Below are 13,683 nucleotides of genomic sequence, written 5' to 3' on the forward strand. Positions count from 1 at the left end.
GGAAAAAATACATGGAAGAAGGCACAATATACATACCTGGGTTCTTTAAATCCAGCTTTGGAGACCAGAGTCCTGCTCACAGCCTCAGCTTGATTTTTGCTTGTCAGAGGTCACTGCTAATTGATTACTCTGCTCTAATTAGACCTAGTCTGCCCAAAGGGAATCAGCCCTGCTCTGCCCACAGCTCCATGTTTGGCCTCAGCAAGGTGCAGCACAAACCCAGGCAGGGTTTCAAGGGGGGGTCTTTATTTCTTTCACACAAAAACAGTTAAAACCACACAAGTTCAACAGATCTCTTTTAACCTATTTGTTATTTCTGATTTTTTCAAAGATCTCAGCTGAGTGAGGAAAATTCCAGCCCCCTTGAAAGGGGTTGAATTTTTAGAATTAATATTTAAGCTGAGGCCCAAGTATACTTTTTAAAGTAAAATCACCCAAAAATATGGACTCAGAAGCTCACTTAGAGGTATCGTAACGTGCACTTCTCCTTTACCATTAGAACAGACTTGGCAAAACCCAACAACAGCAGAATTCCATCTCTAACAACAGAGTGAAGGAAGCCTTTCCTAGCATTTATAAATAATTCCAGTCTCTTCCCAACAAGCTCTGACTGGCCTCTATGGGATCTGCCAGTTTGCAGGAAAGAAGATTCACTTTTAATCCAGTTCTCCAATTGGGTGATGAAGTAACCTGGAAAAATAATTAAGGATCTTTGTTATCACAACACCTTGACAGATTATTTTCAGATGTTTGACAGATTTATTTGCATTTATTTCCTGTGTGAGTACACAGTTATGCCATCTGCCTGTCACTGCTGAAGTCAAACACTTTCATTTTGTCCTGGAAATAGGGACAGAGAAAGGGGAGATGGGAGAGTAAAAAGAGTTTTGCCCAAAAGGACAAGTATAAAAGTGAAAACCAGCTACTGTTTTGAATTAAGCATTAAATACTAACTTTGAAGTAAATCTTGCTTCGTTCCAAGAGGAGTTGCCATTTCAGTGCAGTCCTCTGGTCATCTTCCAGCATGAGGAATTCAGTGACCTGTTAACAGGACACCACAGAGCACTTCAGCAGGTGGTTAAATCATCTCCACAACAGGATGATGATGAAAAGAACATTTTACATATTTTTATACATTTCTAAGCTGTATTTTTCTATTTTAACCTAGTGCTTGGTATGAGATGTGTACCAAGACAGTCACATTAACCAGATAAACTGCAGGCTGTTTGAAAATCAGAGTTAGGGATTTCCAGCCACGTTCTCAGAAAAGCAGTGTTCTGAATTGGGTTCAGTCTTACACTGAACACAATTCCTGTTGGCATCTGCTGACTTCCAAGCTCTGTGTGTCCGTCCGTCCGTCCATCCATCCATGCCATTTTTGTCACTCTTGCACCCACACACACACACAGAGAGAACATTTTCAGATATCTGCAATTCCCCTCAGGCTCCCAGCTGAGCTCAGGAGCAGCCCAGTCCCCCTTACTGTGCAGCCCAGGGTGTCCTCAGCCACACAGTCAGCCAGGTAGCAGGAGCGCAGGGTGCCTGTGTGGTCTGTCACATCCACCAGGATGTCAAAGCTGGCAAAGGTGGACTTGGCCTCTGGAGAGACGTCGGTGCAGAAGGTGCAGGAGTTTGACAGCTCATTCACGATGAACCGGCACACTGAGCTGAGACACAAGGAGAGAATTCATGCAGATGTGCAATTTATTCTTCCTGAAACGTTTTTCTAGACTGAGATTTCCCAAGAGACTTTGTCTTTTAAAAAATTATTCCTCTCCTAAACTCTTGAGTCTGTCTGAGATCAAGTGACCTCTTTCTTTTTTACTCTAGGACCACAAAGAGCACCCAACAAAACTCCCCACCAGAAACCCACATGGCATCCTCCAGAGCAGTTTTATTTCTTCTCTGGGATGGGACTAAAACATTTCTCCATGTCACTTGGCTCTGGGGAGGAGGGACAAGCAGTTTCAGCACACACTCCAGGCAGGCAGTCGCTCACCATCTGTTGCGCAGGACTCTGGACATGCTCTCGTCGATGTCCAGGGTGGAAATGTAGCCATAAATAATTCCATGGACAGGCTCCAGCTTCCCATCACTCTGGAGAGCTTTTTCTTTCAGCTGTTCCACTGTGTAGACATCCACTACAGTCTCCACTACAAGTTTAAAACACAAGTGTGTCTGAGCCAGAAATTATGCAATGGCAAAAGTGGATCTTAAGGCAATAAAAAAGAGGTTTAAAGCAGCAGTAAAGCCCCCCTCAAAAAAAAAAAAAAAAAAAAAAAAAGTAAAACAAAAGGGATTCAGATCAGGAATATATCTATGATTTAATCTTTGTATCTTCCAAAAGGAGTTTTTGACAAAAGCTTTCCCCCTCACTTCTCCAAACTGGCTGCAGACAAAGAACACAGCAGACAGGCTGCAGCTGGCACAGGCAGCTGAGATACATAAAGATAAAATAAGGGACAGCCCCAAGAAACCATCCAGACTTTACCTACTCAGCCAGGCTGGACCTGAGCCTTGTTTCTGTGAACACACAGAGCAGGAACTCTCAGCTGCACTATGAAATGAGTCTGTGCAGGTAAATAAAATCAAATACTTACAGTTAATGGTTTCATTTGGCTGCTCCTTCATGGGGCTGGGCAGAGCTCCTGCCTGGGCACTCTCTTTGATGAAGCTGAAGAGAACATTTGCTTCTGCTGTTTCTGAAGATACATTTTTAAAAGTTATCAGTATATGTTGCATGGAAAAGTCACAGCATTTTTGTATTTTACAGGTTTTTATTCTGGTAGCACAAACACATTTGAATTAGCCAAGATTTGCTTTTCTCTTTTTTATTTTTACTGTTAATCCTTCATGGAATAAACATATGAAGGTTGCTAACAAAAAAATAAAATAAAATAAAATAAAATAAAATAAAATAAAATAAAGTAAAATAAAGTAAAATAAAATAAAAATAGAAGCCAAAAGTACTGGTCATCACATAGCAGACAAAAAGCAGGGAGCTTTGTGAAGAGCAGGCAGAAGAAATCACAGTTCCAGTAGATTAATTAATACATTCTAGACTAGAATAATTACTAAAAGCAAAGAAATACTCGAGCAGCTCTTACCTGGGTTAGTTGTAATGATGGTTTTGGATATCACCGTTGCAGTCATGCAGTTCCTAAATTTGTCAAAATTGATTCTCACATCTGATGCAAATATAACTGTGCAGAAAAACACCCCCATGTTACTGGAGAATAAATGCCACATGAAGAACTTCAATAAAACCATAAACCAGACTGCTTTACCTGTTTCTTGGGGGATCCAACTCTGTGCCAGCTGGATGGATTCATTATCCCAGCTAAATTAAACAAAAGTGGATTAGGAAAACATTTTTGAAACAGCACTCAAAGTGTTTAGTACTAAACTACAAAATAATGTAGTTGTAATAAAATTGCCCAAAGGGGACACAACTCCTTTGTGACACACGTGGCACTGAAATTCCATGTGCCTGCTTTATCCCAAACAGGATAAAATAAAGATGGTCTAAATGCAGAATATACCAGGGAAAGTGCTGTGTTTCAGCTTTTATCCAAGTCATTTCTAGCTAAAGCAAATCCCAGTTAAAGGAGCTGCGTGTGCAGGGCCAGGCTGATTGCTCAGATCCCCAGGCCAGATGTTCAGCACTTCCAACACTGGGATCTTTGTGGCTGGGGATGATGAGACTGGAGTGAGGTCAGAAACATCCCTCAAAAATGGTAATTTCATGGTCTCTTGATAAAATCTCATTCAGCTCCTCCTAAATTTGACTGGCAAGAGCACAGCCAAAGCACAGATTTGTTCTGGTGGGTTTTCTCCTTAATCCTTGGGAAGAGATTTAAGATATTTCCTTTTCATCTGATATTGCCCAGGCAGCTCTTGACTGCTGGGCTCTGGAATCCCCTGACAGTGCCCAAGTGCCAGCACTGAGAGAGCTGATGGAGGAGGTAATTCCCAAATTAACCCTGGGCTGGAAGGGCTCACCCCAGAGCTGCTTCTCTTGGTTTGTGGCCATGAATTGTGTTAAACATCCCTGGTGGCAACACAGTTCCCAGCCCACAGTGCAGGGCTGGCTGCCTGCTTCCCCCGAGGGAACAAAGGTCCCTGAAGTCACTTTTTAACCACCAAAGAGCAATCCCAGGGCAAGGGGACACCACAGCCCCACATGCCCCTGCCCTTGGAAAAGCCACGAGTTTATTGAACAAACTCTGGGCAAAATGCAAAGGTTCCTCTGTGAACAAGGCACTGTTCAGGGATGGGCTGGGTGGAGATGAGTTTGTAAACAGGACAAAGTTTCAAAATACAGCCAAAGTCGCATCAAAACGTTCCTGCATTTTAAATATTTAAAAACCATTTCAACCTATTTCCACTCCACTTGCAATTCTGCTCGGCTTTAAAAATGGATCATGCTCTTCATTTTCCTGCCCTCGTGCTTGTGGAAGAGACACAACAGCCTTTGCAGCTGGTTGTAAAAGTCATTTCCTGAATTAGCTCAAATGTCCACATTTAAAAAAAGGAATTATTTGGAACTGAGGTTCATTTTGCCATTCATGAGCCAGCAGGCTGTCAGCAAGCCATAAAACTCCACAAGATATATAAGGCCATTCTAATGAATCTCTTCTTTAAGTCTCTTTTCAGTGTATATTGTTGCCTCATCTCAGTTGCTCTTAAATAACAATATATTTAAATTAAAAGACGCGTTTATAGTTAATTAGTGTGTGTTACAGCTAATTTCTTTATCCATGTTTGCATTATATGTTTTAGGGAATTAAAGAACATCTTACCATACTATTGGGAAAGACCTCTCTGTTTCATCATACAGCTTTACTTCACACCTCTGGCCTTTCCTTTTGTCTGAAGTCATGAAATACTTTGGCTCCCCAACCTTGAGGAAGAAAGAGAAGAAGTCACTTGTCCTCTATTGAGTGTTTGGAAGAATAAAACTCATAACCTAGAGAAGGGTTAGAAAAGGGCAGAAAGACTCTAGACCACTAAAAATGGGATCACTTAATTTCCCCTTCATTTTGTTGATAAAAATCTCATCCAAAGGTGTGTGGTTATTGTCACTCAGCTGCCAAGCTGAATAAATGGAGTCCTGGCCACTCCAAAAGGACCCAAAATCCAAAATGTGGATTTTGAGGCCCAAAATCCACATTTACACAGATTTACAATGAAGTTACTTGTGGCAGAGCACAGAAATGCTCCTCACTCGCTGCCATCACAGCCCCAAATCCACATTTACACAGATTTACAATGAAGTTACTTGTGGCAGAGCACAGAAATGCTCCTCACTCACTGCCATCACAGCCCCAAATCCACATTTACACAGATTTACAATGAAGTTACTCATAGTAGAGCTCAGAAATGCTCCTCACTCACTGCCATGACAGCTGCCAGCACGTTGAGGACTCTCCCATGGAGGCTCTGTCCGTTGGCCACGATGTCCCCCAGGGAATAATAATCCTGAGGGTCCTTGACAGGCAGGTGCAGCAGGGCCAGGAGCCTGGTGTCTGTGTCGTAGCAGGAGGAGGTTTTAACCACAGAGTGATTCTCACTGAGCAATAATTTGTAGCCACTAGAACAGAACAAATCCCATGGATCAGCACAGCACTCACTGAGGTATCAACAGTGTAAAATGTTCATTCATATGGAAAAGCAACTTTATTCCAGTATAGTTTTTCCTAAAGGTATAAAAAAAGCTTGTCAATTTTATACTCAAAGAATGAAATTTACTCTGTTTAGTAAGAAAGAACATTATTGCTTTATGACCTTTTGTTTATTAAATATATTCTCCTCTGAGATTTGACCAGACACTGTTGAGCACAGGAGGGAGGTACAGCTACACAAGAAGAAAACACCAAAAATTTCTACCAATTTCATGTGGCTGGAAATTAAAGCAAGTCTTAACTCTGATCTTTCTAGAAAGAACTACCACTCTATGCTTTAAGTTTACCTAGGAGTTACAGGGTTGAATTTTTCTTCTCTTTCTGCTTCCTTTGACTGAATTAATGGATTTTCAATTGTAACTAAAACAAAACATTGATAAGTAATGTTAGAAATTGATTATAGGTACAATTATAGATATTTTTGTGTGTACACTCTGTAAGCCCATAAGTTTTATCCAAACAACCACAAGGCAGCAAAATCTTTCTGTGAACTTAAAAAGATAAAAGTGCATCCCGTAAATAAATACAGGATTTTTGTTGTGGTTTTATCAGCAATCATAGTCATATCTATAACTGAGGGAAGACAAACAGCAAACTGCTTCACAGCTTATTTTTCATCATGTTTAAGACCTCAGTATAATGTGAGCTTTGACATTGATTAACTGCAGGCCAGCTCTGAGCTGCTGCACCCAGTGGGTTTCTTTTGTTGACATATTTACTGGGCTTCAGTGGAAATCCTTGGAATCTTGTTCCTTTCCTCTTTCTATTGGACAGAACTGAACAATTTGTTTCCAATTAGGCTGTTTGTGAGTCCTCAGAGCAAAACACAGCAAAGCCACCAGCACAACCCTGATTGCCATGCAAACAGAAACGTGGTGGGAATAAATGAAATAAAATAAACAAACTCACCACAGTCACCAACCCTGAAGCTTTCTGAGAGGGATCTGATGTACTCTTCTCTGCCCCAGGACTGGACATTAATGAAATAAGTTGGGGAATCACGAATGGTGAAATTGAAGGTGTATCTCTCAGTGCCAATGTCTGCAAAAATAAACAGGGCTGCAGCAATTGCTCAGCACAGCTTGATTTCTAACTAGAATATGTGCATAAAAACCAATATTTTGGGGTTTTCCTGGGTTTGAGCAGGAATTTTCTCCCGCTGGAGGCCAGCAGGTGGTGCAGGAGCACGGTGGTGTTTGGGAACGGGCTGCAGTTCCTGCTGTGGCTGTACCTGAGCACCCCGCAGGTGTGAACCTCAAACAGGAGAGGGGCAGGGGCTGTGGGAGGTGACACCAGGGCTGGCACACAGGCAGGGCTATTTGGACTCACAGCCCCAGGTGTGTGGGAGCTGGGCTGGCTGATGGCCCAGGCTGCAGGGACACTGCCGGGGGGGGCAATTCAATAAAGCAAAGTGTTTCCAGTGCTGTGGAAAATTCAGGATATTGGTGTCTGCATCCCTGCCCTGTCGCATACAGGTAACTAATAAAGCTTTCCAGGATCACAGCACGATGCAGTAGATGGCAAAATTATCCAGGAAAACTCGAGTGGAGCACACACACCAACACCCCTCTGTGGACTCTGCACTAGGCTGGCCCCAGTTCCAGGTGACAACAATGACTTTCCCCTAAAACCTCAGCAGGAGCCAGTGGCAGCAGAATAACTGAGCCCTTCTCCTGGAGCTGGAATGGCTCTCCAGGGCTGGAGGTGCTCCCTGACAGTGTCTGCACCAACCCTGACTGTAAATTTGTTATTTCAATTTCCAATTAACATTATTAATAACATATAACTCCCATTTTGCCCCAGATGAAGCTGTTGCCACTTGGGCCAGAAATTACTTGTGTCACTCCACAAGACATGTCCTCAACATTTCTGTTTTAAGAGAGAACAAATATGAAGGCACCAGCTCCATCCCAGCCGTATTTATGGAAGACTGGGTTCATATTGGTTCCATCTTCAGAGCATGAAACTCTTCCATGACAGAGATTTTCCAATTTCTAATTGATCTGGCTCAGCTAAACCAATGCTGCTCTTTCATCTTGGTTCTCAAACAGACACCATTTTTTTGAGTGCATTTTATTCTATCCATTTTACACTGAGAAATCTGTTTATCATTTAAACCTTGATTTCAGTCATCTCTGCCAAATTACACCGTTGAAGAAAATGAAGTAAGAAGAGTTTAAAGGGACTGTACTTTTTCGGTCTGGAAAGCTTCTGACATCTGTTTTCCCAATAACCAGCCCGATTACATTCTGAAAAATAAAAAGATTATAGAGTACAAGTATTAAACCCAGATGTAGATGATGAATTAGATTTCATGGAATTATACTCTGCTGATGATAATAAACATATTTCTGGCTGGTAATCATTTTAATCTATTTATCCTACAGTACCGTATGAGCTAAAGAGTAAAATATAAACACACAAGTTTACTTTAGGAAAAAATTGTGACTAATAAAAATATTAAAATAAATGCATCTGTTTCTGTTTGTGAAGAAAACGAGAGGACAAAAGTTCACCCCAAGCCTTCACAATTTTGGCTGTTTTACAGCAATCTCTCCTCAGGTAGGCAGCAATGTTGTTGTTTCATGCTCTCTGCACAGGTCTCAGATCTCCTCAAATGCTCCATGGAAAGTCTGGACAGGATTTATTTTACACTGAAGTGTCCAAGGTTTTCCTGGCTCTCAGCACCACGAGCCACACGTGTGCACCTACAGGAGCTTGTCCTGCCTCAGCCAAGCTGCCTAAATTTCTACAGGTGCCTCTCTCTTGCTGTCTTTCAAGTGACTCCAGGGGAGCTGAGGCAAGGAGCTTTTCTGTTGATTCAGACCAAAATCAATCTTATTCTGCTTTGCTAAACCTGTGTCTATTATGTAAAAACATCCTGTTCTCAATTGTCAAACACAACTACTGGGAGCAAACACACACATGTAGGTATAGATATATTATCTATCTATCTACAACATAACATAACAGCTCTGTGGTGGGTTGTTGTTGTTTTTCGTGTGGTCCTTGGTGTAGAGAAGAGGTTTGCAGTGCTCATTTGGGATTTAAGAGTTCAGCAAGGACAATCAGAGTGGGACAAGGGCTGGAAGAACAGACTGACAATGCAATACTGCCAGGATCCTTCAAACATGAAGCATCCTGCCTCAATTCCTCATCACAGAACCCTGGAATGGTTTGGGTTGGAGGGACCTTAAAGCCCATCCAGTGCCACCCCTGCCATGGCAGGGACACCTTCCACTGTCCCAGGGGGCTCCAAGCCCTGTCCAGGCTGGCCTTGGTCCCTCCCAGGGATGTGGCAGCCCCAGCTCCTTCACACGAGCCCTTCTGGCCGTCCTGAGTGTCCCATTCCAGCAGAATTCCAGAGCCAGCTGGGAAGGGCAGGGCTGCAGGTCAATAACCCAGCCAGGATTCATTTTTTACGGATTCCCAAAGCAGCGTGATCTGCCTGACTTCACTGCAGCGACATCGAGACGTGCTCACAAACCAGCTCTCCGGTTTCCTTGGAATCACTAGAGGGAGCACGGGAACTGCCTTATCCTGCAAGGAGGGACACACTCAGGAAGAGGCCACTTGTGTACAGCACTGTAATATCCCCCTTCCAGACTGAATGCTTTATATCCACTGCATGCAGTGAGACTGATTAGGATTTTGTTTTTCTATTTTGGGTTTTGTTTCTTAATTAATAAAAAAAAAAAATCTATTAAACCACCAAATGTCAAAAGAACTAACATTTAGGATCAGTGCCTGCAGAAATTAGGCTGATTGTGCCTAATTTCTGGTGTAAATATCCAATTTCCCAAAGAAATCTGCCCTGGCCCTGCTGTAGATGTGTTCACCTCTGTGTCTCCAACCCTGAGCTTGCACAAGGAATTGATCTGGCTGGAATCTATTTTGGACTGAGGAAGGCAGAAAAACTTCCAGAGATCATTTCCTTGATCAGCTCATTGTGCAACTGCCCAAGACTCATTTCCCAAAAGAGGAGGGGAACCCCCCCACGGTGCCTGTTTTGGCAGAGCTCTGCTTGAGGCTGCTCAACCAACTCCTGAGCACTGCAAGTGTTTACACTTGAATCTCTTTCACTTTTTAAAATAAACAGCAAACTCATAAACCGTGCCATTTGGATACTTCAAACTGTGTGTTCAGCTGTTTTCACAGCCTAACACAACACACACTGATCATTCTATCATCAATTATTATTTTATAAAAATACTTTCATTGCTGTGTGTTGCTAACTGCAATACTCAAGATAAGTTTTATTTGTGAAATAAAAGCTTTTATTTGCAAAATAAAAGCTTTTAACTGGATTAGTGGATCATTATTTGGGAGGAACTGTGAATGGCAGGTTAGATTAGCATTGCTGAACACCAGTTTGGATCAATATGGCTCTAAGGAGATAGAAAACTTCTCTTAGATCATCCCTTTTCTGTGATTCCTCTTTCATTTGTTTAAAATAAATGAGAAAAAAAGAAGTGCCATCCCAAATAAAAAAGCAGTGGGAATGGTAGAACTCCTTATTTTCACTCTTTCCAGGAACATCAGAGTTTCCCTGGGGCAGGGGAGGGGGGATGCTGCCTCTGCTCAGGTGAGACCCCACCTGCAGAGCTGCCTCCAGCCCTGGGGTCCCAGCACAGGGAGCACCTGGAGCTCTTGGGGTGAGTCCAGAGGAGGCTCCAGGATGATTGGAAAGGCTGAAAGAATTGGGATTGCTCATGCTGGAAAAGAGAAGCTTTGGGGTCACCTAATTGTGGCTTCCAGGTGCTGAAGGAGCTGACAAGAAACATGAGAGAGACTCTTTACAAGGGATGGAGTGACGGGACAAGGGACAATGGCTCCTGAGAGAGTGGGCTTAGGATATTGGGGAGAAATCCTTCCCTGGCAGGGTGGGCAGGCCCTGGCACAGGTGCCCAGAGCAGCTGTGGCTGCCCCTGGATCCCTGGCAGTGCCCAAGGCCAGACTGGGACAGTGGAAGCTGTCCCTGCCATGGCAGGGGTGGCACTGGACAGGCTTTAGGCTCCCTTCCACCCCAAACCAACCTGTGATCCTATGCAAACCCATTTTTCATCCCAAAGAAACAGAACCAGCCCTGCTATGGAACTGTGAGGTTTTTACCCTGCCTTCCCAGCGTGCCTGAGAGCCCAGATGATTGTGGCTGCATAATGCTGACTCTGTCATGTCCTCAATAATGTCTTCACTAATTCAGCACATCCATTTCAAGTGCTACAAAGGAGCCTCTGATACATGGAATTGTCCAGTCAATATCTGTGCCTGTGGCACCCACGGGCTGTGGACAGCAACAGCATCAATTTTCATTTTGCTGCTTTGCACACAAAGAAGGGAAGGTCCTTTCTACACAACAATTGCACTAATGCTATCAGTACCTAAATACACATCAATTACATAATTTTGCAGTAATATAAGACGCTCAGATACAATTTCCTCTGGGAACAAAAGGCTGTGAGACTTACAGGACGAGCAAGGTTTGGATGCAGATCTGAAAGTGCAACAAAGTCCCGTGCTGAACGAGAATGAGCCATTCTTTATCTGAAACTGAAGGAAACTGACTCACATTTTGTAAATATCCAAACAAATCACTTAAGAGCACTCACAGTGAGAATAACAAGTTATTTTTTAACATAAATGTTTTGACCTAATAGCATCTGTTTTCAATAAGAGGCATTTCAAGCCATCTGAAGTAGACAATTCTTTATTGTTTGGATTTGGCGATGGAAGTTATGAATTTTACTGTGACAGCTCTACCTAAGCTTCTCAAATAAAGGCCTGTAATTTTTATTTATTATTCATCATTAAATGACTCCATTAGCACCAGGCTCTGAAAAATATTTACCCTCCTTCTCTCTGGGAAGCCAACTGAATTTAATGAGGCAGCTCATATTTAAAAGGCAATTTATATGTGAGGAAAGAGAAGTGTTGGATTGCAAAGCACCTTTAACTGAGGTTTTGGACTAAATATTAAACTACTTTAAAATGTGAGTTTATTGCTTCCTGAAAATAGAAAAGTTGTGAATTTATTAAAATAAAATTTGTGAAAACAAGTTTTTTTCAGGCTGCCAATGTGGCATTTACTGCCCAGCCCTGAGAACACCTAGGATCTCTCTGGAGATGCTGAAGTGGGGCCATGGGTGCTTTTTTAGCCCCTCTGAATGCCTCTTATTATTCCATGGGTTCCTCAGAGACATTTAGATACTTAACAAATGGCTGTCAGATTCTGGTTTTTGTTGTGAAAGGAACCATGGCATTGTCCAAATCTTAATAACCTTTAATAGGAGAGAACTGCTGACATTTTTCAGAGGATGCCTGTTCATTCAGTCTTTAGAACAAAATCCTGAATGGCTTTCACAGTCTTTATACCTGGAACCTCGTGTGAGAATTGTTAACCATTTCATCAGGCATTAGGATAAAGGTCTGTTGAACTAGAGAACAAATAAGCCTACATTTTAAAGAAAAATAAGCAGTTATCTGAGAACCAAGTGATTTTTCTAAAAGAGCATTTCAAGCTACACTCTCACAGAGAGACAGCCCAAATTTGCCTTACAGAAACCACTGAACAATGGGGCCCTCAAACCTGTTCCCATCCCATTAGATGGAAGAATTTATGTTTCCTTCTGTAGGAAAATTACCTCCAAGGCAGGGTAATATTCTCACCTCAGAAGAAGTTAAATATTGTTACCTGCTGTACCCCACACCAGCTGGGTCGTGTCAAAGGAACCAGCGCTGGAACACCACTGTATCAGAGGAAGATTAAAATGGTCATTTAGGATTTTAAATTCTCTGGGTTCTGAGAGCTGGAGCAGAGCTGCCCCACTCAGGGACCCCTCAACCTCCTCAGGTGCTCATCAACCCATCATGGACCTCCTCACACATCCGCCATTCCCCTCAGGTGCTTCTCACTGACCCCTCATCCTCCTCCTGGACTTTTCAAGTGCCTCTCACTGACCCTTCAATCTCCTCCTGGACTCTTCAGCCCCTCGCTGATCCTTCAGCCTCCTCCTGGACTCTTCAGCCCCACAGGTGCCCCTCAGATGCCCCTCATTGACCCTCCAACCTCCTCCTGAACTCTTCTGCTCTTCAGGTGCCCCTCACTGACCTTTCAGCCTCCTCCTGAACTCTTCAGCCCCACAGGTGCCCCTCACTGACCCTTCAGTCTCTTCCTGGACCATTCAGCCCTTCAGGTTCCCCTCACTGACCTTTCAGCCTCCTCCTGAACTCTTCAGTCCCTCAGGTTCCCCTCACTGACCCTTCAGCCCCTCAGGTTCCCCTCAGGTCCTGAGGGAGACAAGATGGCGCCGGCGCAGCGGCGGGAAAAGGGCCCTGCGCCCCCTCGTCCCTCAGGGCTGAGGGGAGACGCTCTCCCATCCCAGCACGTTCAGTGGGAGCTCCAGCAGGCCTGGAGTCACTGGGTTTGAGGAGGTCTAACCCCTAACAGGGTTAACAACAGGGTTAGATGGGATTTTGGGGTGGGATTGTACCCAGTGAGGGTGGGCAGGCCCTGGCACCGGGGTGCCCAGAGAAGCTGTGAATGCCCCTGGGTCCCTGGCAGTGCCCAAGGCCAGGCTGGAGCACCCTGGGGTAATGGAAGGGTTTTTAAAATCCTTCCCAACCCAAACAATCCTGTGGTTCCGTGACTTACCATATCAGGAATTAAAAATCAGGTTCATTCTACAAATATAAACACACAATGCACCAGCAAGACAAAGCAAGTCACAGAAATCTCTGGAGAAACCATTCCCTACTTCCTTTTTTTTAAAATGTTAGCTGTAAGGGAAAAAAAGAGTTGCAGCCCGTATTTTATAAATGAATCAAAATTTCTGGGTTAAAGATATTATTTGTATTGATTTACACCCAATAGTCCTATATTTTCAGGCTCTGCAGAAGGCTGGCTTGAGCGGTTTTCTCCATTTATATTGAATATAAAATTATATTTTATAAAATCAATACCCTTCACTTCTGCGCCATAAAAAAGTTTACTCCTGATGAG

At 43.3% G+C, this 13,683-nt stretch overlaps 2 protein-coding genes across 3 annotated transcripts in view; both read right to left on the reverse strand.

The window, feature by feature from the left end:
* ZNF598 (zinc finger protein 598, E3 ubiquitin ligase) overlaps window positions 1-13,683 on the reverse strand; it is a 181,614-nt gene that overhangs the window by 9,201 nt on the left and 158,730 nt on the right. The window lies entirely within an intron of this gene.
* MEIOB (meiosis specific with OB-fold) lies at window positions 536-11,221 on the reverse strand. Of its 2 annotated transcripts, XM_054271057.1 has the most exons (13): window positions 11,153-11,221; window positions 7,876-7,933; window positions 6,594-6,725; window positions 5,972-6,044; window positions 5,398-5,593; window positions 4,803-4,903; window positions 3,288-3,340; window positions 3,108-3,203; window positions 2,601-2,702; window positions 2,000-2,153; window positions 1,484-1,667; window positions 955-1,041; window positions 536-690 (listed from the first exon to the last, which is right to left on the reverse strand). In XM_054271057.1, the coding sequence occupies exons 1-13, from the start codon at window positions 11,219-11,221 to the stop codon at window positions 574-576; spliced, it is 1,422 nt and encodes a 473-aa protein (XP_054127032.1). In that variant the 3' UTR covers window positions 536-573. The 2 variants fall into 2 exon arrangements, with proteins under 2 accessions (XP_054127032.1, XP_054127033.1); XM_054271058.1 differs by lacking the exon at window positions 955-1,041.

Source organism: Melozone crissalis, unplaced genomic scaffold (genome assembly GCF_028551555.1).
Source record: "Melozone crissalis strain CALT ecotype California unplaced genomic scaffold, PUWL_Pcris_2 ptg000012l_1, whole genome shotgun sequence".
NCBI lineage: Eukaryota > Metazoa > Chordata > Aves > Passeriformes > Passerellidae > Melozone > Melozone crissalis.